This window comes from Thamnophis sirtalis, unplaced genomic scaffold (genome assembly GCF_051295495.1).
Source record: "Thamnophis sirtalis isolate CommonGarterSnake01/CBP01778 unplaced genomic scaffold, rThaSir2_p1.2 scaffold_3, whole genome shotgun sequence".
NCBI classification, from domain to species: Eukaryota; Metazoa; Chordata; class Lepidosauria; order Squamata; family Natricidae; genus Thamnophis; species Thamnophis sirtalis.
Genome location: NW_028261383.1, coordinates 138,543,679 through 138,569,467, shown reverse-complemented (window position 1 = coordinate 138,569,467; position 25,789 = coordinate 138,543,679). Strand labels below are relative to the sequence as shown.

Genomic DNA, 25,789 nt, shown 5'->3' with positions numbered 1-25,789 from the left:
TTCTTAAAAACATTTTAAAACTTTGATATAAAGTTCAGTCTGTATGGAAGACTGAAGTTGCTCCCCAGTCCTTCAAGAATAACACACTTCATTAATTATCAAATGTTTCTGCTCTATAATGACTAATTTTATAAATGCAACAGAATGGAACTGATCAAGCGTCACTTTCTCCTATGCTTAATCAATATTTCATTATCCTAGGCTACTACTTACTGGAGTTATGTTAGCACCTTATATTATCCAATTTACAAACTACTTTGTTTGGGTGAATCTTCAGTATGAAGAGATTCATCCTGGGCTTTATTTTGAGCCAGGGAAACAGTTTTTCAAGGGGACATCAGGACTTCTGGTCCTTAATAATACAGGTAAGAATGCAAAGAAAAATTGAGACATTGATAGTTTTATGTTATTCCTAATGGGGGTTAATTCTGTTGGCTCCTAAATGGGATTGAGAAAGTTCTCCTGAACATGAGCTGAACTTAAATCGGCTGAAGAATAAATGTTTATGAGACAATTGGTGCCTTACCAATTCTTTATATCTAGTTTCAGACTGCAGGAGAAAAACCTAGCAGAATTCTAAGCTGAACTACCTCTGCTCAAATGCATTGCTAAATAATATCAGTTTTAAGAACTTTGGTCACAGTCTTATTTTAAAATGATTTGATTGGAGAAAATCAGGATGAAACGAGTGGTTTATGCTGGGTAATCCTATCTCTTTCTACCAGCCAAAGTGACAAAGGGGGAAAAAAGACAGAAAAGGGACCAGGTGAAAATGACATTGAGTCACACAGTGAAACTTCAAGAAGATACCTGAAATATAGCACAAAGTTAGCTAAAGTACAGCATAATAAATCTAAAAGGTATTTCCTCCCATTCCTCACTCATTCCTTTGCTGAACTAGGACACATTTTGATCCAACACAGTTTCAACCATGTTTTAGCAATTTAGAATTCAACAGTTTGTTGGCTTAAAATATCTACAATAAATATATACCAAGATTTATGAGTTTCAAATTGGGAATCTCTCCTTTTAGTGTTGGTTTACAAAACACAAATTTTAAAAAAAGAGGAGCAGAAAATGGGTATACTGCAACGGAGGACTAGTTCAATCAGCAAATTTTGCAATCTCTCTTATTCTTAAAAGGCATTTAGAAACCAGCATATCATTCATAAAATAATGTATTAACCAATTGAATAACAACTAGAAACCCTCTGTAAAATTGTTCCTTCTAATGTAGCAGATCTTCTTATAAGGATTGGCAACCTCAGCACATTTAAGATCCTAGAGACAATACCTGCTGAATTATATAATCTTAAAGACAGGATATAAGAATTATACCTTTTATATAAGCTTCACCAAGGGGGATTATGCTGGCTGAGAAATTTCACTCAGCAATGTTTGGAGGCCATCATTTCCCAACCTAATGGCAGGTATAGATATAATTAAATTTAAATTATGTACTGTTCATTGCTTGGATGCTTTCGTTTTCATTTATTTGTTCTGGTCTCTGGTATGACTATCTTGCAATTTTTTTCTTCCCCCCCCCCCCTGTTTCCAGGTGGAAAAATAGATAATTTTATCCAGGCACTGAAAAGTCAAAACATCCTGATGGATGTCATCTCTGGTAACATAGTCAATGATCAGCTGGTTCACAATGGGGCCATCAAAGTAGAACTTGAAAACAAGGTAACTATAAGTTCTTTTCCTCCTTTCTGAGAATGGACCAAGGAATCTAATATGACTGCCTGAAGAGATGATAAGGTCTCTTCAAGAAAACACTGTGGTACTTTACTACTTTAGTGGAGTCATAATAACCGGGGGGGGGGGGGGATGGGGACAGGGATGACTACTTCATGTATAATCTAAAATGGACCCCATTATAGAGATGCTGTCAGGACTGCTTCACTCAATAACCAAGAAAGAAACCACTCAACTCCATTTTGCAGAATTAAGAGTACTTTTACTGGTCATGAGTAGATAGTAGCTAGGCAAAACAAGGTCTGAGGCAAAAATGCGCGCAAGCATAGATATCAATATGTGACCCAACCCCCTCCCCCTGGTAACCTCAGCCCATAGGCCAATCATGTGGGAGATATCTTCAAAAAGCATCATCGGGCTGGTATGCAGTTGGCCTCGGTGGCAAATCCTTTATCTGCAACATGCGCAGTAGATGGTGAGAACACCTCCCTTTTTACAGTCACTCCTGTGCTGACACTTCCCCACCCACATACAATGCCCTCCCTCCCAGTTTCAATGGCAGCCGAAAGCAAGCAGCAAAACAGAGGCTGACAGATGCTAAAGAAACAGTAACATCTCATCAAAAGGAATAGAAATATACAGTATTTCTACTAGGGGTACAAATAACATTGCATTGATGCAAAGAAGGATGTCATGTTAAAAATTATATATATATATTTTAATATGAGTAATTTTTATTTTATTACCAGTATGTTAAGAATTTGGATTTTTTTAAATGAGCAAGACAGTTTCTAAAAAAGAATTTAAAACTCAATTAAGTTAATAATGAGACTTCTATGGGATGGCTGTGTTCTGCTTTAATGGATGGTGATACCTACGAAACAGCATATGTATGTCAGAGATCCACAACATATAGTCCACAGTGAATGGTCAGAGTAACTGCTAAACCGAAATTTTTAAGGAGCCATAAGGAGAGAAGTGTAAAGTATATCTAGGATAATCATACTGTTACTAATTTGTCCTGATCATGCCTACTTTTTTGTTGAATTATTATCCCACATACTTTGGGAGGAAATTAAGATCTCAGTTCAAAGGTCAAATTAGACCTTAGCTTGAAATAGGTGCACTCATGTTTTTCGCCTTTTTTCAAATTAGAAAAAAATTAAATGGCTTTATAAGAAGTTAAGTCTGCAATTCTGTAAATTACATTCTTTAGAACTGTTGTTCTCCCAGCACTTTCTTCACTTGGGTTCCTTGGGTTCTGACTTTTTGTCTTGGTTCAGAAATACAGGTTTACACTTATGTGCCACATGGAAATAACTAACTGCTTTCCTGTGCTTGTCAACACTATCAGCAATGCACTTTTGCGTATGTTTAATTCTACTGCCCATCTTCGAACCTGGAATCATGTATTTATCACAGTAAGTGTTCCAGAGAAATATCAAATGAAGGAGTTTTTGTGTGCAGGAAGCAACAGGGAAAATATTTCTGTTTACTTTTCAATATAATCTATTCATATAATCTATTCAGTTTTCAGGATATTATGTAAAGGTAAAAGACGATTGCTAGGAAGCATCAGTGGTGGGAAGGCTTAAAATGTTCAAGGAGTATCTCCTGTAAGGTTGTCCCATCCCTAGTCATTCAAGGGGAAGTTGAATTTTATGCAATCAATGAGATTGCATTCCAGATGAATGTTGTTTTAATGACACAATTGTATGTGGTTTAAAGAATAGCCATGTGACTGGGCTAGACTAGTATTTATATTAAGACTGGTAGAGTACCACAGAGTTACTCCTGAACCATGAGACCATAGTGTTTCTCTTACAAATATAAAATTTATTTTACAATATCATGCACTTTCCAGTTAACATATTCATCAGTACTTGTTTGCTCTCAGTCCATTAAATCCTGTTGCTCCATTGTAGGCTTTGCAGAATAGTACATCTGAGTTCTCAGTTTTGAAAGTTAAGTTAAATTTGGCAAGCACAATTTCTTCAGCCATCATAAGCATGGTTCCCACTCAGTTCTTGTGCAATTGCCACAATGAAAAAAAGTCAAGAAGCATCATTAAAATCACTTGAGCCCAAACAGAAAATATCCTTTTACTAATAAAGGAGAAATGAGGTTGAATTGAGGGGCCTCTGGTGTTCTCTGAGTTTGGTTGTTTTCTTGCAGATGTTTCATTACCCAACTAGGTAACATCATCAGTGTGAGTAAGGAATAGGTTTGCTCCCAATTAATATTATACTGGCTTGTCCTATCAATGTTGGTGAGAGTGGTTTTCAACATAAATCAAAAGGCTCAGCAGTCCAAGAAGAAGAAAAGGAGTCATCTACAGCATAGAGTATAAAGATTGCAACAGCCACTATTTAGGACAAACAGGCAGAAGACTGACAGAATGCATCCATGAGCACCAACTAGCAGCCAGAGGACATGATAAAACTATCTTTACTATTCTCACTTTATGGATTATTTCAGACCATGAAATCTCCATTTCTCTCAGAAGGCTTAGGTAGTAGCAGCCTGGTTAGGACAGTTCCTTCTTTCAGAAAATGAGCGCACTAAAGTACTACATAATCAATAATCAAAAGGTACAACATGCAACTAAGCAAGAGGGAGGCAGGGCCAAAAGTTACAGCAAGGAAGTCAAGATCCTCCAGCTATGGTTATACTTATTTTAAAGAAAATAAGTACATAAGAAATGTTATTTGTTCTTTCTACGCTTACAGAGTAAACAGATTAATAATAGCTATTCTTTTATGACATTTTATCACAAGGGAATTAAAACATATTTTAATTTATTCCTCAGGATAATTTAAATTTTGAATTCTGGTTTTTTATGGAAATATACATGATTGCAGCCTCATTTATTTTACCTGCTTTTCCACCACAATTTGCAATGCGAAGCAATCAAGATTACATGGTAAAATAATTATATTTCTTTGATTTCTTCAATGTTTTATGAAGATATGCCTATATTGTATTTCCATGTGGCATCTGCAAATGTCAGCAGGAGTGAGTTAAGAGGTTCTGTCACATGCTACTGGTGGACAATATTTGTATTCAGATTTTACTTCTCATTATAGCAACAGGTTGTTTTTTTAAATAATTGCAATTCTCTTGACTTTGTGCTAATGCTATTTAAGAAAAATACAAATGTAATTTTTTTTAAATTGATTGATTGGATTTCAAGGTTGCCTGAACTCCCAAAAAAATAAAAATAGCCTTTTAAAGGTAAAGGTTCACCTCGCACATATGTGCTAGTCATTCCTGATACTAGGGGGTAGTGCTCATCTCCGTTTCAAAGCCAAAGAGCCAGCGCTGTCCGAAGATGTCTCCGTGGTCATGTGGCTGGCATACTAAATGCCGAAGATGCAGGGAACACTGTTACCTTCCCACCAAAGGGGGTCCCTATTTTTCTACTAGGCGAGAGGGAAAAAAGCCTCTGTTGCTTTAAAATGGCTGTCCCAGCCGTGCGGCTAGGGACAAAGCCCCTTGCTTAATATAACCACTCCCCCTGCCTGCAAGATCTTAAGAATGGCAGGGGTTGAAATAAGAAAGTTTGAGAAATAGCCAATTAGTAAGAAAGAACAATATAATCAAAGAAATACAACTACACGTCGAGCCCAGAACTGGCTGAGTCTAAAAAGCTGGGGAAGAGCAGCAAGGAGGAAGGCTTTATAATTTGTAGACTCAGCCCTATTGGTTACTCGACAGTCTTAGTAAATAATTTGACAGTATTGTGGGAATTAGTTGTTTAGTAGAGTGATGGCATTTGGGAAAATATTTGTAAATAGGAAGAAATGAAAGAGGAAGGAAGGGCATTCAGACTTGTAAGGTACTGTTACTACAACTTTAAGTAGTAGTGGCCTACATAACTTTAATTTTCTAAGCTGGTTGGCCATAAAAGGCTGTTAGGCTTTGTTGTGATATATCAACATACTACTTACTGGTGAAAGTTGTGAGAAGGAAGGAAAAAGTAGTATTTTATTTATCTCTGTCATATTCATGAATTGAATTTATTTAAACCTTTAATTAAATAGTTTAGTCATTATTTGGTATTTTTATTCCCTTTTTTTCTAGATAAGAACTCGCTCCCAGCTGCGGATTGCAGGACTTTTTCCTTCTGCCTACTGGTGTGGACAAGCTCTTGTGGATATGCCCCTGAATTGTATTCTACTTCTTTTAGTTCTTTGGCCATGGTTTTTAAAAATAGGAGTTGCAGATCCTCAGTTTATACCCAGCTTGATTTTCTGCTTGGTAATTGCATTTCATTCATTTTTAACATGTGGTTTTCAGTCAGCTTTTACATTTGCCATTTTTAATGACAAGCATTTATGTCTACCTTTTTATAATAATCAGTATACAGGTAGTCCTCAAGTTTAGTGACTATTCAAAGTTACAGTGGTGCTGAAAAAAGCACCTTATGACCATTTTTAACACAACTGTTGCGGCATCCCCATGGTCATGTGATCAAAATGTGGATGCTTGGCAACTGATTCATATTTAGGATGGTTGCAAAGTCAATGGAGAAGCCAGATTTACCTAACAACTGCGTCACTAACTTAATAAATAGTGATTCACTTAACAACTGTGGCAAGAAAGGCTGTAAAATAGGGCAAAATTCATTTAACAAATATTTCACTTAGCAACAGAAATTTGAGGGTCAATGCCAGTTGTAAGTTGAAAACTACTTGTAGTTCCTTCTACAGACTTTGAATGACAGGACTATATATAAGTCTTTAATCATCAACAGTGTGAAAAAGCCACTCCCCAACCATGAACTAGTAATAAACTGGCAATAAACTGAGAGAGGAACTTTGTTTCCATTCGTCACTTTTAGAAGACATGATGGTTCATGGCAGGAGGGGTTTGTGGGGTGTGAGCACAAGTGAAGCCAAATGCAAACTGAGATTTGGAAATAAACTAAGTTAATTAAGAAAGAACTGATTGTTTCCACTAATATACAAGCTGACTAAAACAATCAGAGGATTTAGGGGAGGGGGGGTTTCCCTGAGAGGCGGATTTCACCCCATCACAAAATCATTCATTTAGACACATTGCCCAAGCCTTGCTCAAATTCCCTTCCACCAGCAAGAAAGATAAGAAGTAGTCCCCAACTTAAGGTCACAATCAGCATGGAATTTTGGCCGTTAAGCAATGCAGTTGTTAAGAGAGACCTCACATGACAGGAGCCAATTTTACAAGCATTTTACCTTGGTTGTTAAATAAATCACATGGTTATTAAGTTTTCCCAATTGACTTTGCTTGTCATCTGCTGGCTGAGAAGTTTCCAGAGCATGTAGGAGGATGATCATATGACTGTGGGGTGGGGTAAGGGTGGTAAATTTGAGGATGGGCCATGTCCTTTTCTGAGGCCATTGTTAGATGGATGGTCATATGTTGAGCACTACCTGTAAGGAAAGCAAAAGTAAATTGAATTGGTCAATATGGTACATCTTTCCTACCATCTCATATAATGAGGAAAAAATAATAAGGAATATAAAACATTGCAAAAATATTACCGGGCATTAGGCATAGCTTTTACAGAAATAAAAGGAAATACATTGATTCAAAATATAAAGATTAATAGACCTTCAATTTAGCATTTCCTAAGATCACTTTTTATTTTGCTACCATTCTTGTCCTTCACAGTGCAAAGATTATGACATTCTTTCTTTCAAGGGTGTGGATTTTCTCTAGCTGGAATGTTTCAAGTTTAATAACCAAGCTTTGCAATGTACGCATAAATTGTCACAAACTGCTTTACAATGAATTAATTTCACTCAAATTCACTCAATTAAACCATTTGCTATGTCAGTTTCGTAAATAAGTTCCTTGTACTTAAAGCATTGTATGAATTTTTTGTAAAAGAGCCAGTTTGATATAGTGTTTAAGATATCAGGCTGGAAACTGGAGACTCTGAGTTCTAGTTCTGCTTTAGGCAAAAGCCAACTTGATGACCCTGTGTCAGTCACTTTGTCTCAGATCTAAGAAGGAAATTGTGAAGCACTTCTGAAAAATCTTGACAAGAAAACTGTAGGGACTTGTCCAGGCAATTTCTAAAAATCAAACATGTTTAACAGAATAAAAAACATTATTATTAGCTATTAAAATGAAGGAGACATTTTTGCTTTTTTGGTAAGACATTCGCCAATTGTTAATACAGAGCTTTCTTTTGGGCAGGTGGCATTTTTCCTTGGCTACAGCATATCAATTGTTTTATTCCTATATATAATTGCCTTCATATTTCGCCAAAGAAAGCATACTGCCAGTTTTTGGTCGGTCATCTCTATTTTAGTAAGTATATGCCCAATGTATCCATATGCTAGGAGCCGCTTCTTAGCAAGGGATGGTTGGAGGTTGATGCATCCTTTGGTTGACAACTATGTGGCCTGGAAGACTGTATGGTCACACTGCTAGACAGAAAGTTTCCAGTTGGGAGAACAAACTAGAAGGTGGAAGCTGTCCTTCAAAAGTGGACTTGTATGGTCTGCATCTGGGCTTTAAAAAAAGGCTAAGTGTTGCACCATTCTGCTGCCACTTCCTGCCACGTACCAAACATGTCGCTGCAGTGGCTGTTTCCTAGGGAAACAGATTGGTTTTGTGGGACAGAATTTTTGCTGTTTGTTGCATGCTAGTTATAGACAGACAGAGAAATAGCCTTGAAACAGAGGTGGGTTGTTCCCGGTTCGGCCTGGATCAGGCACACCAGTAGTGGTGGTGGCAGGAAACTCCGCCCACCTGCCTGGATACTTCTGCGCATGTGCAGAAGTGTCACGTGCGTCCATGAGCGAATCGGTGGTAAAAAAAAAATGGAAACCCACCTCTGCTTTGAAGCAAATATTAAGTTCTGGGGAGAGAGAGAGAGTATTAAGAAGAGACTCAGGTTGATCCCTGCCTGTCTCCTTGGGGTGTAAGAAAAAGGGGAGAAAAAGCATAATCAGACTTGGAAGATTCTGTAACTATAGCCGATTTCAATAATTTCTATAGAGTTACTTCCTGATTGAGTCTCCCTTGCAGGGCTAATATTGGGGGAGGATTTTGTTTTCCTCTTAGCATTACATTTATTGGATATATAATGCCTCTTAATGTCATTGTAACTTTGACAGCAAAGACTTGAGGCATCCAAGGAGATAAATCTCAGAAATTAGCAAGATAGTGGTGTTCTTGAGATTTAAGGTGTCCTAGTGCCTTCCTTCTGGTTTTTGATATCCCTGAACTGACACCAGCAAGTAAATTGTGGTGGGGTTGGAATTCAGCAGAAAATGACTTGATGACTGAATAAGCATTCATTGCCATGGTTCATCTACATAAATTGTTTGAGAATCCCAAACAAAAGAGTGATTCAATCAAAATATAAATTGTCTTACTCAATGGTGAAAAAAATAAGATTAGTAAATTTTATTTTCCACAGCAGGTTATAGAAGCACAATGAAGGAAGAGTAACACGAGGAGAAGAAAAGCAGTCTCTTGTTTCATGGATAGCAATGATCAAATAGAAAAGTTAGGGTAGTTTAATTGAAATCACTGTTAAGTCCTGAGTAAGTCCTCGGGACTTACGAATGACAGCTCACCATGTAATGTGTTAAGTCAAGACAGATGTTATAGAAAAGAAAATTGGGTGACTTCATTTGTTAAAAATATTAAAATATTTTCTTCTTTCATTTTAGGTCATGCTGCTTTTGTTCATAACTGCCGGGATGCTTTCAATTAAAGTGCAGTACACAGGCAACCTGTTAAGTTTTTTTGTTCCTACGTTTTCAGTTACAACTTTTATAATTACTTTTACAAGGGTAAATGCAATATTATCTATTATCTCTTAGCCTCTTCTTATGAAAACTGGAGCTGACCATAAACAGTTTTTCATCCACCCAGATTATATAGGGAATGCAGTAATTGGGTAAAAAAGAAAGGTCTCTGAATTTTTCTCAGGAAGCAGAACTTTTCCAACAATTTCTCAAGGGCAGGATTGCCTCTTCCCAGTAACACTCCATAACCGTGGGGATTTCACTAAAATTCATTTTTCCTTCAAAGTGAATTCTAGCAGAAACTTTCTTCTTCTTCTGCAAGCCATGTGTCAACTTGTTTTTGTGTGTGTGGGTCTCATGGCTGCAGCCAGTGACAGTCAGATAAAGCAATGTCATAAGCCTACAACAAGCTTAAATTATTGTCAACTTCAGCCACAATCCCATTTGCTTAAGTCTATGTAGAGCATGGGTTGGAAAGCCCAGAAGAATGGGCAACATTGAGATGGGAGATTTGGGCCCTATCTGATCAAACATCTCAAGTCCCAGGCTTAGTTCTGAGTTCTGCTAAGGTTTTATCAATCCCCAATATATTGAACAACTTGCATTTGCAGGATGGGTGCAAATCTATTGTTCAGGGTCAGATGAACTCAGGAGTACCTAAAAAGATAATTAGAAAGAACCAGTTCTACAAAAGTTCTGCCATTGGTTCTTATTTGAACTAATAATAATCAGATTTACGCAGGCTCCATACAAACACACAATTCTGGAAAGTTAGTTAGATTTTTGGATCTCTGTTCAATGCCTGGAGGAAATTGATTTTACAAAAGAAGGAAAGCTACCCCTCCATCTCTCCTCCAAAGGAATCCTAAATTTTAAACAGCTTTATCTATTTTAGAAACTGATTCAATAGTACTCAAACTATGTTCTGTTTTAACTATTATTTTATGGGTACTTAAATTATACTACAGTATACCTATTTCTCTTTGTTTTCACCTTTATACTGTAGTCACTTTCTCTAAAGCTATTTTTCCAATATCCTTTCACCTTTTTTCACCTATATAGTAGCTATAGTTCTTTTCTCCAGAGTTCAACCTCTCTCTCTCTCCTTCTTTTCTGTTTAGACAAAGGTCTTAACTTTTTTTCTGCGCATTTTCTTCTTATTTATTCCCAACTGGGCTTCTTGACTCTTTTGTCCTCTTCCTCAGTCTAAGGGAAACAGCTGGAAGATTTCCCCTCAGGCCAGACCAGAGGGAAGGAATTCTCTATCTCTCTTCCCACCCCCCACCTGCCTCCTTTTCCTTCCGTCTTTCTCTTCCTATGCTTGAGGTATTCAACTCACTGACTCTGCTTTTCTTCCTGGGCTTTGCAAATAGTTGAGGCTGTTTACTGTGAGGCCTGAGGCTGCAGAGCTCCCAGGCAGCCATCTTGGTTCCTTCCCCTCCATTGATTGGCAGCGGCTGAGGGAAGGGTTCAGAAGGTGTGGGGAGAAGCACAGGGATTTAGAATTTAATCTGGCAGTCTGCCCTTTCTTGAATGAGCTAGAAATGTGGAAAATAAATGTCCTTTTTTATTCCTTCTGCTTTTCAAATAGCTACTGGTAGGCCCTTATGCTGATGAACATGATGTTTCACCTCTGACACCGCTCTTTATATCTACTTTCATGGTGAGAACTGAATGCATTTATTCATAATACCAGGGGTCATATTCACATATGTACACAAAGGTTCAAAGGAATGTTTTTGTTTAGCTAATATTGGGAATAGATTTTACATTATTTCTTTAGCCCTCAAGAGGCATTATTATTATTATTATTATTGTACAATTGTATCACAGTGGCCAGTTGTTTCGCCGGATTTGGCATTGGTTACTAGTCGGGCCCCACCCAGGGGCCTAGGACGTCGTAACGTATTTTCGTAATATGCGTGCAGATCCAAGCAGTGCGGCTTTTTGCATTTGACTGATGGTGATTTTGTCAATTTTTAACTGTTTTAAATGTAATTCCAGTGCTTTTGGAATAGCACCCAGTGTGCCAATTACCACTGGAATTACCACTGCTGGTTTGTGCCATAGTCGTTGAATTTCGATTTTTAAGTCCTGCTATCTTGCGATTTTTTCATGTTCCTTCTCGGCGACCCTGCTATCACCTGGTATTGTGATGTCTATGATTGTGACCTTATTTTTCTCAACCAGTGTGATGTCTGGTGTATTATGCGCCAGTATTTTGTCGGTTTGTATATGGAAATCCCACAAGATCTTGACCATCTGATTTTCTGTGACTTTTTCAGGCTGATGTTCCCACCAGTTTGTTGCTGTTTTAATATTATAATTTTTGCACAAATTCCAATGGATCATTTGTGCTACTATTATTATTATTATTATTATTATTATTATTATTATTATTATTATTATTATTATTATTATTATACAGTTAAAATAATAATTATTAAGTAATTATTAAACAATTATTTAATTAAATAATTATTAAACAGTTAAAAATGGACAAAATCACCATCAGTCAATTGCAAAAATCTGCACTGCTTGAATCTGCATGCATATTACGAAAATATGTTACGACGTCCTAGGCCCCTGGGTGGGGCCGACTAGTAACCAATGCCAAATCCAGGGAAACAACTGGCCGCTGTGATACAATTGTATAATAATAATAATAATAATAAATGAAAGATAAAGTGGACAGTGTAAAAACTTGGTTATGGTTAACAACAGGTACATTAAAGAAAGAAACAGAGTCACTAATCCTGGCTGCGCAACAACAAGCTATCCGTACAAATGCCATTAAGGCCAAAATCGAAAAATCCTCTGATGATGCCAAATGCAGATTTTGCAAAGAAGCTGATGAAACTGTTGATCACATATTCAGCAGCTGCAAAAAACTTGCGCAGACTGATTATAAATTGCGGCACAATTCAGTAGCACAAATGATCCATTGGAATTTGTGCAAAAATTATAATATTAAAACAGCAACAAACTGGTGGGAACATCAGCCTGAAAAAGTCACAGAAAATCAGATGGTCAAGATCTTGTGGGATTTCCGTATAGAAACGGACAAAATACTGGCGCATAATACACCAGACATCACATTGGCTGAGAAAAATAAGGTCACAATCATAGACATCGCAATACCAGGTGATAGCAGGGTCGCCGAGAAGGAACATGAAAAAATTGCAAAATACTAGGACTTAAAAATCGGAATTCAACGACTATGGCACAAACCAGCCGCACTGCTTGGATCTGCATGAATATTACAAAAATATGTTACAACATCCTAGGCCCCTGGGTGGGGCCCGACTAGTAACCAATGCCAAATCCGGCGAAACTACTGGCCGCTGTGATACAATTGTATAATAATAATATTAATAATAATAATAATAATAATAATAATAATAATAACAACAACAACAACAGCAACAACAACAACCACAATATCCAGTAGCTGTATCCCAAAAAGTCATGGGAGCACAAAATGGAAAAAGTTACTGAAAATGAGAAGGTGAAGATCTTGTTGGACTTTCGAATACAGATGGACATTGTGTTCATTTGGAACACAACACACCAGATATCACGTTGAAAACCAAAGCCTACAATTTATTGATATCACTGTATCAGGAGACGTCAGAAGAAAAAGAACTAGAAAAAATCATGAAATATTGTGACCTGGCCATTGAAACTACATGATTATCGATGAAGCATGTAACAGTGACATCCATTGTCATCGGGGCGCTTTACCATGTTCAAGAATTTTATAAAATACATCAAGAAATTGCAGCTTCCTGCAATAACACCATCGGAACTGCAAAAACTGTGCTGCTTGGAACATCATACATTTTGGGAAGATACTTGGTTGAGATCTAGGATGCTGGCAACAACCCATATCAACCATTAGCGCCAGTCAAATATTTGTGATACATTTTTAAATGTTCATTTGACTAAGTTTCACGTTTAATGAATAAAAAAGAGATAATAACAACTATGAGAGCAAGGGTGAAGAGTTTGCCCCAAACCATGACATTTTACCTGTGTTTCCTCAAAAGATACCACCCACTTTTGGTCTGGACCTCAGAATACAGCCATTGCACAAACAAAGGCAGTCATTAATACTATACACTGCCTATCTTTTAAGTGGCACCACTGGCATAGTGTGATAGCAAGCAGATCCACTATGGGTTGCAGGAGATTATTATTGTCATGAGTATAGGGCTCCTGAGAATGTGATATGCCTGAATATCCTCTATTTGAAAGAATGAATGAACTTCTTGTGAGGAGTCTGGAGAGCAGAACTTGGAGAAGGATGGAACAAGTTCCTTTTATTGCTTTTTAACAGAGAAGACAACATCCTCCAAATAGATCTTTCAGAAATCAGCGTTTTTACTTAGCAATCAGATCATGATCACACAATAAACTTCATGCTAATCAGTGTGATTACTTCTAAGTCATTTTCTATACAGTCTCCTCTGTCTGTGGAGAATGATTCCATGGATAGATGTTGCCTGTTGTTTACCTTCTACAAACAGGATCAACAGCAACGGGGAAGTGAAATGGACTTAATTTCCTAGGACATTCTTTCAGTGCTCCAAAATATTTTAATTCTGTGTTGAGCACAGCAAATTGCATATTTAAAAAAAACCCACCACCAAATTTGTGAGGCTACATTGATTATTCCTTTATATCTATTTCATTTCTCAATGAACTTGTTGAACTATTTGCTTTATAAGCTTGATTCTACAATTGTACTTAAGAGGTCAATTAAAAAGTTTGCATAGTAATGTCTTGATTTCAAAAACTGTATGTGATTGTGTCCAAGCCATTTTAATGAAACCAGTTGTAATTTATGACTGGCAGAAAGGACCATAGTTTGGATTGAACAGAAGCATAGTGTGAATTGAAAATTATTCTGATTCCTGCTGAACCAATCAGAACATTGTTCTATATAATCTGTACACTATACAGCTGGATGTCTGGTTGTAATTTTCTATTTTTGCTTCCATTTAGCCCTACTTGCAGAGTATAATCCTCATATTTTTACTGCGTTATCTGGTGATGAAATATGACCAGACAGTTATGAGAAGAGATCCTATTTTTAGGTTTGTATATATTGTAATATGCATACAGTGTGTTTTGTATGTGTGTTAGTTGGATGAAAGCAATTCTATTAATAGTAACATTGATTGATTGATTGCATGCCATTAGGTTGGAATCAAATCTTAGTGACCATATAGATTTTCTTTCCTTATCTTGTCCTTCATGCTTTCTAATGCTGCTGTCATCGCTACTATCATTGAGTCCATCCACTGGTTTTATACTCTATTTTCTTATAACAATGGTCTCTCCCAGGTCCTTGGGAAGGATTCAATAGATTAATAGAAATGTCAAATCCAAGGTAAATATCTGGCTTATTCTGCAATCAATAATAACAATTTGTGTTTGGGCCATACTTTAGGATATGTTTGGGCCATCCATTGGCCCTCCACCAAATCATGTTTGGTATGGTTGAATGTACAGTGGTTAAGCCACCACCAGTATGTCATTGATGTCATTGAAGCTCAAGCTCTTGAAGCTCAAGCTCTTAACATGGCAGAAAATGCACAGCAAAAGTACAATCTTGGCACTAGTCTCAGAAGAATTAGAGTAATAAAAATTGACTATTACTTTAGTATTATTTTAATATTAGGAAATAGGAAAATTATTAATATTTTGTATATCTCTTTTTTGCAATTTATGTTCCCTCCCAGAAACAATCCTCAGACCTGATGACACAATATAGCAGGATTGGAAGGGGAACCTAAGTGATACCACTCATTCATATTATGAAAAAATAATATTTTTACATAGAACTTTTATTAAACGTTTTAAACAAGAAGTTAAAAAGTAATGCAAAGTAATATAAAGTAAGGAAGAAGAAAAAAGTAAAAGAAAGAAATCAAAAAGCAAAAAGTGCAAGAAAAAAGTTCAAAAAAATAGAAAGGAAAGGAAATAAGATGAAGTGGCTTCCAATATTCTTCACAATAGTTATAAGTATATTTTGACTTCTTTGTCTAAAGTTACTTCGTAGTCCTCTTTGTCAGAAGCTATTTTTATTTTATTCAAAAAGTCCAGAAGAGGCTTCCGGTCACCAATACATGAATTAATATATATTTTTCTAATCAAAGAAGTCAATTTGTCCATTTCAGTAAAGTATTATTAACTTCCCTAGTTCTTCCTTCATAGTAGGTAGTGTTGAATCGTTCCGTCTCTGTGTGCATGTAATAATTTTGCTATAGTAATCATATATTGTAATTATATTCCATGACTTTTTTCTAATTATTTAGTCATTAATCATAAAAGATTAAGTTCTGGCTTCAATTGAACATTAATCTTTACAATCGTCTACTGTATATCAAAGTATGTATTTTTAATCCATTTTTGAAGCTTTTTTTACACATCCACCATGCGTGATAAAATGTCCATTCATGTTTTCTCGCACTCCAAGACATATTAGGGCTGTCTTTCTACATTCTACATAATTTCTCCAGCATCACATATCACACACATTTTATAAAAATTCTCCTTTACACAATGTAAATTTCAACTTTATCAAATAAAATAGTAACAGCAACAACATCTAGAGTTATATACCTCTAAGCAGTTTACAGAGTCAGCATATTGCCCGCAACAACCTGGGTCCTCATTTTATCAACCTAGAAAGGATGGGAGGCCGACTCAACCTTGAGCTGGTGAGAATCGAGCTGCTGAATTGCTGGCAGTCGGCGGTCAGCAGAATTAGCCTGAAGTATTGCATTCTAGCCACTGCACCACCGCTATTTCAATGAATCATATGAACCATTGAAGAAAAGTAGAAAAACATTCATCTGTTATATATGAATGATCTGAAGCTATGTAGGAAATTAGAAAATGACATTCAATTTTCTTCAGTTGTGAAGATATTTAGTGAGAATATCAGACTGGAATTTGGATTTGATAAATGTGTCATGTGCCTCATAATGAAAAAAAGGAAAACAAAATGAAGGCGTACAATTTACTAATGAGTCCATCGTGGTTGATGGATCACTTTCTATGGCAATAAATGCCAACTTGTTGCCACTATCAAGTGGTAATTTGGATGTTGACTGCTCGTTTTTTTGTAGCTCAGTGAGAGAGAAAGCCAAAAGGTCAACAGAGTGTTATCTTGCCTGTGGTGCAGGGTGGATGGAAGGCCAGTTACAATCTGGGAAGAAGCATGTGACAAAAGACCTCTATTTGCAGGCACAGATGTTTTATGCCAGATATCACTTAATGTGTCAGGTTTCTTTCCCATAGTCATTTTGTTGAGGGATTTTTCCAATCATTTCTCATTTAATCTCAACATGGTTCAGAAACGCTGAACCTTCTAATTGTGATAGTAATAGTATACCTTATTGATTATTCAGTTGACCATATCAAAGCCTTCCTAATTGAAATTACCATTTATTCTTTGATATGTAAAGAAGATATGTTATATCTTTGATCCCTAGGTTTTCTCCACGAAGAAAAAGAACCCATCAGAATCCTGAAGAGCTCAGCCAAGCAGATGACAGAGATGTCCTAGATGAAAGGACCAGAGTTCAGAGTGCACTGACTTCTGTCAATGAAGGAGAGGTATAGCATAACTATTGGGCTTTCCTATTTTGAAAAACATGTATAACTTGTTCCAAGAATATATTTGATTTGCAAATATAGCTAAAGGCACAATCCTGCACAGCGTCCTACCTAACCCCTTCCACGCTGCAAATATACTTTGAATGCCTCAAGGACATTGGGGCACTATTGAAGTAAAAAAAAAAAAAAACCACCAGAGTTCAAAACACCCAGATAATTCTGCGTGCAGAGCAAACAAAGTGTTAGTAGCAGGCAGGATTAGGCACTGAGAAGGGTATGGGCATAAGCTGAATCTCCCCAAAAGAGATGGTTTTGACTTATGCTGGTGTTTGATAATGAACAATTCCTATTCTTAAAATGGAGAGGTGTTGGTGGAGGCCAAAAATCTTTTTATATATTAACGTATAGCCCAATCCTCCAGGAAACCAGCATCAAGAAACAACAAGCAGCTTTTTAATGAAGCCAAATGTCATAAGAGGAACAATGTTCAGGAAGAGCATTTGAAAGATTGCAAAGTAGATTGCATACCAGAATGTCCAAAACCATTTACCAAAAGTTAAGACATTTATAGAAGGTTTAAAACAAGTGAACAGGCATTGTTTTTTCTATTGTAAGGCAGTGACACAGTTATTGCTAAGGCAGTGGCACAGTTATTGTTCTTCTATTATCCCAACCAGTTTAAGGAATTATTCTTTAGCTAAGCAGTTTTCATAGACAGATAATAATGTGGCAAGCAGACAATGAGAAAGATCTGTCTGAATGCACTGGGAATCTGCTTCCAGGCAGAAATAAGTTGAGCTACAATGGCCATAGGCTTGATAAGAAGTAGGTACTCCTACTTATTTCTTAGAATTCCCAAAAGATATTGTCTCATACCTAGATCAACCAAGTGTACAAAATGGCCATGTGTATACAGCGTAAGCAATATTTTCTCTCTGCTTAGAAACCAGTTATCATTGTCCATGACTTGCGCAAGGAATACCAACATAAGAAGACTTGTTCCTCTTCTTGCTTCAAGAAGAAAAAGGAAGAAAAAAAAGTGGCTACTAGAAACGTCTCCTTTTGTGTTAAAAAAGGTTTGATTGGAATGAACAATATTCTTAACTCAGCCTCTATTATAAATCTATTATAGTGATTGATCAGCAAAAATTAAGTAAGAAAAGCATTGTGGGGTTTGAAACACTAAGGCCAAATCTGGGATAGCAACGCTCAGAATTTTACCAAGCAAATGATCTGTAAGGGTAGATTAAATGTGACATATTTCCCATCAGATTCTATTATTGAACCACAGAATTCAATTAAACTGTTATCAGATGATGGTCAAACAATACGCCTTTTCTCAGTCCCCACTTTGGAGTGATGTTTAGGATCAGGGTATATTCTGTAATTTAGTACACAGCATACAAAAAGACTACTGTGGGCCTGATGAACTTTGGTCTTCCCTTGCTTCAGTGTATGAAGATAGTTAATGCCCATTCATAGCAAGAAAACATAAAATGCATTGGAAAGAAGAAAGAAGTTTACTTATTTTTTAATGCAAATTTAACAAATATAGTTTAACAAATAGTTAGTCTTTGACTTACAACCACAATTCAGCCCAAAATTTCTGCTGCTAAGTGAGACAGTTAAATAAGTTTTGCCCCGATTTATGACCTTTCTTATCATAGTTGCAAGAAATGAATCACTGTAGTTGTTAAGTTAGTATCATGATTGTCAAGTGAATCTTGCTTCCCCTTTGACTTTGTTTGTTGAAAAAGGTGATCACATGATCTTGGGAAACAATAATAGTCATGAATATGATACAATTTCCAAGCATTCAAAGTTCAATCACATGACCATGGGGCTGCTGCAACAGTCATAAGTGTGAAAAGCGGTCATAAGTCACTTTTTTCAGTGCCATTGTAACTTTGAACTAAATGAATGGTTGTTAAGTCGAGGACACCTATAATAAATATTCCAAAAAGGAAAACAAGAAAATGGTGCATTTTATAGCATTTAGAGTAGAGTAGCAAGCTTTGATAGCACACACCAATTTCTCATTTCTAAGCCTTAGGTTTCAATTCAATCCCATGGCAACATATACATATTTTTATCTATTTTAGAACAGAGCTGAGATGGTGAGATTTTAATTTTTTGCTATTACCTTCTTAATAATCCTAATTGGTTTATCATATCTGACTGATATATTAAAAAGAATAACTTACGGATATTTAATCAGGGCAAAAATAGAATCTCTTTCATTTTCTCTCTTATAATATAGTAGTGTGCATGTAGTTGGAAGCAAGACTTGTTGTGTTAAAGGTGTACATCCATGTGGTATGTAAGTGAAACGTCATATAAGCAATGGAATGTTCTTTTTCCTTCCTCCTCCTGGATGTTTTCTTCAATCTTCTTACAACAGGATGTTGAATGAATTGTATAAGTTGGGGGTGCGGTGGGAGACTACAACTGTCAGAAAATTCTTGAATAGTTCTTTTCCAGTGACATATGAGTGTTGTATCTTTGTCTTAAGTTTTTATATATTGATATTTTGAATACAACTCAAAAAGATAAGCCAAGGTATTCCAATACTCATTAAATTTATAATGTAATAACACACTTTGTATTTTTGTGAGTTTCTTCTGAGTTCTTATTAATTCATTTCATATCAGTTCACTTGGCTCTTTTTTAATGGAGATATTTTATTTTGTAGGAGAAATTTTAGGGCTTTTGGGACCCAATGGAGCTGGTAAAAGTACAACAATTAACTTGATAACAGGAGACACAGAGCCAAGTGCAGGACAGGTAAATGTAACTTTAATTATTTTAACAAGAAAGAATTTGCAGGGCATAGCTTCTAGAATTCTTCCCAGCCCTTTTCCCAGCTAATACCATAGGGAGCATCAGAATTTTTTCCTATGTAACAAAGTTACATATTGTGTCTGTAATGTGTCATCTTTGTATGTGAATGTGCATATATAGGGGAGAGGATGGGGTAGGTTTCATATATCCCTCTCTGGGTCATATGATCAGGAGGAAGGATAGAGTATGTGGCTAAGAATGGAGCAGATGGCAGCATTCAAAGTTGTTGCTTAACTGACTCACCCACTGGGAGCATTGGGAATTTTTCCCCAATGTTGTTTTTGTTGTGGTCTGAGCTTGCGCTGACTAGAGGTTTGAGCGGGAAAGCGCTCGACAGCTGATTGGCTGATCGTTTGACAGCTCCTGTATAAATAGGGAGCTGTCCAAACGAGCAGCGCGCGTTCCTATCTAAGCTGGTTCTGAATTGTTAGCCTGTACTTAAGGGAATAAACTTGTTAGCCTTTTATTCCTGTCTCTGCCTCAGTTCTTCGGGCTACCCACAGGTCCTTGGTACACACCACTGGCGACGAAGGTGGGATCGCCAAACTGAGGTACGAGAAGCTGAAGTCACTTACAGCTGAAGTCACTCGCTGAGTCACTAGAACCGCACTTAATTCTATCGCGACGAGACGTCGTTGGTTCTGACAGGAATGGCCACGTTAAATTTCACGCCATTCAACTATGGAGTTGAGACATGGGAGTCGTACACGGCTCGATTTGAATGCTTCCTGGTCGCACACGACCTTACCGAACTGACCGATGAGAGGAAATGTGCGTTTTTCTTGTCCGTGTGTGGCTCAGACGTTTTCCACACAGCCAGGGCTCTGACAGCTCCTGAGCCTATAAAGGCCGTTCCGTGGCCTGAGCTAATGGCGAAGCTGACGAGCCATTATGCTCCGTCCCCTTCCAAGATAGCCAGCCGGCACGCATTCCATCAGCGCAGCCAAGCTGAGGGGGAGTCCGTGAGTGCCTACGTTGCTGCCCTGCGATCCGCCGCCCTGCACTGCGAGTTCCGGGACTTGGATGAAGCTCTTCTCGACCGCCTGGACTGTGGCCTCCGCGACCTCAAGCTACAGAAGAGGCTACTAACGAAATCAGATTTGTCGTTCCAGAAAGCCTTTGACGAAGTTCGGGCATCCGAAATAGCTGCTGCTTCCCTAGCCACCATCGTGAAGGCCCGGGCCGCCAATGCCGCGCAGCCTGCCAATGCCTTTAACACAGTGACCAGTCAGCCAGACTCGGAAAGCGAAGATTCCGATGCTGAAACATATAATGAGGACATCAACCGCCTTGATGAGGCGAACAGAAAGAGCTGGCAACGGCAGAAGGGCAAACCTAAATCTGCATGTAGTGGTTGTGGAGGTAACCACGAAAGAGCTGAGTGCAGATTCAGGCAAGCCCTCTGCCAGCGCTGTGGCAGAAAGGGTCACATCGCTCGAGTATGCCGAGCAGCACAGCCCATGTCCTCTTCCGAGTCACAGACCGAACGGTCGCGGCCATATCGTCCCAGGACAGAGGGCCCTAAGAAAGCGAGAGTGGACTGCCATTCCATTCTCCGTAACTCTCACCATGGCCTCTCGTGCAACCAACTTCAAAGGAAAATTCAACTGACGGTCATGGTTGAAGGGAAGCCCTGCGAGATGGAGCTCGACACCGGTTCCGCAACATCTATAGTGTCGTGGAGCACCATCAAACGCATTGTGCCGCAGCTTTCTAAACGCCAGCTGAACGATTGCCATCTCACATTGAGAGACTATCAGGGCAACCTGATTCCAATAATTGGCACCCGCAAGGTCAGAGTGCAGTTCAAGGGGTTTGACGGCCGCCTACCCCTCATCGTAGTCGACGGACGGCTGCCCAGCCTTCTCGGCCTCGACTGGTTCCAGTCCCTGGGTCTACAGATCAGCGGAATTCACCACCTCAGCTCAAATGCACTCGACTGCCTGGTCAACGAGTTCCCCGAAGTCTTTGATGGTAAATTAGGCAAGTACACGGGCACGCCGATTTCCTTTAACCTCGACCCGTCCGTACAGCCAGTGCGGATGAAGCCTCGCCGGGTGCCCATCGCCCTCAAACCAAAAGTAGACGCTGAATTGGACAGACTAGTGGCTCAGGGCGTTTTGGAGCCAGTGGACCATGCCAGATGGGAAACACCCATTGTGTTACCCATCAAGCCAGATGGCAGCGTGAGGATTTGCGCTGACTACCGCTGCTCAATCAACCGTGCCTTGCCTTCCCACGCATACCCAGTACCGGTGGTTCAACATTTGCTGCACACCTTGGGCGAGGGGACTGTGTTCGCGAAGCTCGACCTCGCCCAAGCCTATCAACAGCTGGTCGTGGACGATGAAGCAGCTGAAGCACAGACAATTGTCACGCACCGGGGTGCGTTCCGTTGCCGCAGACTGCAGTTTGGGGTCAGCATTGCCCCGGGACTGTTCCAGAGCTTAATAGAGCGGCTACTCCAAGGACTCCAAGGCGTCGTCCCCTATTTTGACGACGTCCTTGTGTCAGCCACCTCCATGGATGAACTCATGGCCCGTTTGCGCATGGTTCTCCAAAGATTCCAAAAAGTGGGCCTGAAGGTTAAGAGAGATAAATGCCAAGTTGCGGTATCCCAGATAGAATTCTTAGGGTTCCTTATCGATGGCAGTGGCATCCACCCCACGGCTGCCAAAACCAAAGCCATCGTTGAGGCCCCTGCTCCAAAGAATAGAGCTGAATTACAGGCCTTTTTAGGCCTACTTAATTTTTACGCTGTCTTCCTGCCCCACAAGGCGACAGTCGCTGAGCCGCTGCATCGCCTCCTTGACTCGGGTACCCCTTGGGTGTGGGGCCGCCAGGAGGCATCCGCGTTCTTAGCGGTCAAACACCTACTGATTTCCAACGATGTGTTAGTGCAGTACAGCGAACACTTGCCCCTTGTGCTCGCTTGTGACGCTTCACCCTATGGGGTGGGTGCCGTCCTTTGCCACCAGTTACCCAGCAGAGCAGAGGTTCCAGTTGCCTATTTTTCACGCACGCTCTCTGCCGCTGAACGTAACTATGCCCAAATTGATAAGGAGGCTCTTGCCATTGTGGCTGGGGTGCGCCGGATCCACCATTACTTGTACAGCCGCCCATTCCAAATTGTCACCGATCACAAGCCCCTGCTCGGGTTGCTCGCCGGAGATCGCCCTGCCCCGCAGGTTCTCTCCCCACGCATGACCCGTTGGTTTGTTTTCCTTGCCTCCTACGAATATCAGCTGAAACACAGGCCGGGGAAGCAGATCGCCCACGCCGACGCTCTCAGCCGTTGCCCCCTGCCAGAAGCCTTGGAAGACCCTGCTGCTGCCGCACCTGTCTTCCTAATAGATGACCTCAACCTTCCACTCTCTGCCGCCGACATCGCCCGGGAGTCCGCAAGGGATCAGGGTCAGGCTCCTCGACGGCAGAGTCTGGAAACGCCACTGCGACCAGTTGCGGAGCAGGCACCAATCTCCCACCAGTCTGCAGCAGTCAACCGACCTGCCAACACCGACGGACACGACGATCGACGCCGGGCACGGAAATGAAGCGGCCAGCCGAGAACAAGCAGCCACAGTCCCAAACCGAAGCGGCGACTTACTTGGTGGGCCAGTACCATCCTGTGTTCTCCGGCGGCCCAGGCGATCGCCGTCCTCCGATGCAGAGTCCTCGGTCGAACAGCCAGAACCTCCAAGCGAAGCAGAAGGGCCTAGGGCATCCGGCCGCATCAGGCGGCGTCCAGCTTACTTACAGGACTACACCTGCGCGAATGTAAGGGGGGAGGAGTGTTGTGTTCTGAGCTTGCGCTGACTAGAGGTTTGAGCGGGAAAGCGCTCGACAGCTGATTGGCTGATCGTTTGACAGCTCCTGTATAAATAGGGAGCTGTCCAAACGAGCAGCGCGCGTTCCTATCTAAGCCGGTTCTGAATTGTTAGCCTGTACTTAAGGGAATAAACTTGTTAGCCTTTTATTCCTGTCTCTGCCTCAGTTCTTCGGGCTACCCACAGGTCCTTGGTACACACCAGTTTTCCCTGTAACCATCCATCCATCCATCCTTCCTTCTTTCCTTCTGAAAAAAAAGATCAATGTGTGGCAGAGTCCAGAGTCCATTTCACATTTTTATATCATTGAGTTGGAAAGAACAAAAAGTAAACTTTGAAAATGTCTTGCTCTTCCTCATATTTATATTGCATTGTAAATGTTATTTAATTTAGGAGAATAAAGAAAATGAAATAACTTTGAACTAGTTTATTGGAAAACTACAGATGTGAATATTAAAAAAGCCACCCGGGTGTTAATTTATAATTGGAAGTAGCGACTAGAGACACAAAAACTTCTTGTGAAGTTTCATATGTTGTCATCCATAAAATCTTTGCTCTAGTAGTTAATAGCTGCTGTTTTACATTAGGTGTAGCCCTATGCGATCTCCCTTCATCTTTCTTGGATTTGGTTCTGAGTGCACTATTTGGTATGGAATACTTGTATTTCATATACATTCCTTGTCACCTTACTAACATTTCAAAATATATTTTTACTTTGGACAAAACAAATGAGGTCCTTATGCTACCTATTTGGAACAGGTGAATATTAAAGGAGCTGATGGAGCTATGACAGAAGAAAATGCTGCTCTTGGCTACTGTCCTCAGGAGAATGCACTCTGGTCCAATCTGACCATGAAAGAACATTTGGAGATTTTTGCAGCCGTAAAAGGGATCAGGAAGGATGATGCTACTATGGCCATAAATCGGTATGGACAAAGAAGCCTTTTTAATAATTAGATCCCTGTCACAGGTTTTGTTATTAATAGAAGTCAGTTTGTATATTTAAAACTGAAATATATTAATAGTTATAATTTATTAAGTAATTGTTTTCAGTTTTGACTTTTCTTTTTTGGCTATTGAAACATGAACCAATATTACAATGGAATGTCTTTTATTTTCTTAATATATTTGCAATTGCAGAATAGATTGAACATTGTAAGTTCTGCTTTGTTTTTAGAATATCTCAAGCTCTAGAACTCCGAGGGCATTTAAAAAAGAAAATAAAGACTTTAGCAGCTGGATTAAGCAGAAAAGTAAGTTCGGTGTTTTGTTACTCTTGTGCTAATGGACAAACATGAAAGGTTTGCTAAACATTTGGTAACAGCAACAAGACCAACTGGACCTTTGTTATTTCCCCTTATCTCTCTCAGCCATTTTACTGCTTTATCTCTTGCATTATGTGATCTCCTTTTGTTAAGGTGACCAGATTTTCAGATTGGTAAAGAGGGACACCTTGACCGGGAGGGGGGGGTGATTAAAATTTTTATACAGAGCAACAAAAATTTTCATACAACGCAAAAATAGTATTGTCATATTTTTTTATTTCAACATAACTACAATTTACAAATATAAATTGTAATTGTTGCCAAACATCAAAATTTTGATCACATGACCATGAGGATGCTGCAACGGTTGCTAAGTGTGAAAATGGTCGCTAAATGTGAAAAATGGTCATCAGTCACTTTTTTCAATGCCATTGTAACTTTGGTCACTAAGCCCATTATACCACCTTTCTTGCCACAGTTCTTAAGTGAATAACTGCAGCTGGTATTTTGTATTTTGGATAGAATCTTTTTTTAAATAGCCTAAGACAATTTAAAAAAAGAATCCACACAGAATAAATTGAAGTAAAACATTTCAAACTATTCTTTCTATGCACAATATATTTCAAAGTATTGTGCATAGAATTTTTAAACATGGTTTCACTTCAATTTATTTTGGATAGAATCTTTTTTTGAATAGTCTAAGACAATTTAAAAAAAGAATCCACACAGAATTTTAAAAAATCCTATGCACAATAAATAAAATATTATTTTAAAATAC

General features: G+C 38.9%; 1 protein-coding gene across 1 annotated transcript in view; it reads left to right on the top strand.

Moving 5' to 3' along the window:
* Nucleotides 1-25,789, top strand: part of LOC106543432 (ABC-type organic anion transporter ABCA8) — a 79,038-nt gene that overhangs the window by 38,268 nt on the left and 14,981 nt on the right. Inside the window, exons 20-33 of the mRNA XM_014059445.2 lie at nucleotides 202-365; nucleotides 1,559-1,686; nucleotides 2,982-3,119; nucleotides 4,508-4,621; nucleotides 5,782-5,958; nucleotides 7,885-7,998; nucleotides 9,372-9,494; nucleotides 11,041-11,112; nucleotides 14,457-14,548; nucleotides 16,955-17,078; nucleotides 18,022-18,154; nucleotides 19,771-19,862; nucleotides 24,506-24,672; nucleotides 24,924-24,999. Of these exons, the coding sequence (XP_013914920.2) occupies nucleotides 202-365; nucleotides 1,559-1,686; nucleotides 2,982-3,119; nucleotides 4,508-4,621; nucleotides 5,782-5,958; nucleotides 7,885-7,998; nucleotides 9,372-9,494; nucleotides 11,041-11,112; nucleotides 14,457-14,548; nucleotides 16,955-17,078; nucleotides 18,022-18,154; nucleotides 19,771-19,862; nucleotides 24,506-24,672; nucleotides 24,924-24,999 (1,714 nt within the window). The remainder of the gene's footprint in view (nucleotides 1-201; nucleotides 366-1,558; nucleotides 1,687-2,981; nucleotides 3,120-4,507; nucleotides 4,622-5,781; nucleotides 5,959-7,884; nucleotides 7,999-9,371; nucleotides 9,495-11,040; nucleotides 11,113-14,456; nucleotides 14,549-16,954; nucleotides 17,079-18,021; nucleotides 18,155-19,770; nucleotides 19,863-24,505; nucleotides 24,673-24,923; nucleotides 25,000-25,789) is intronic.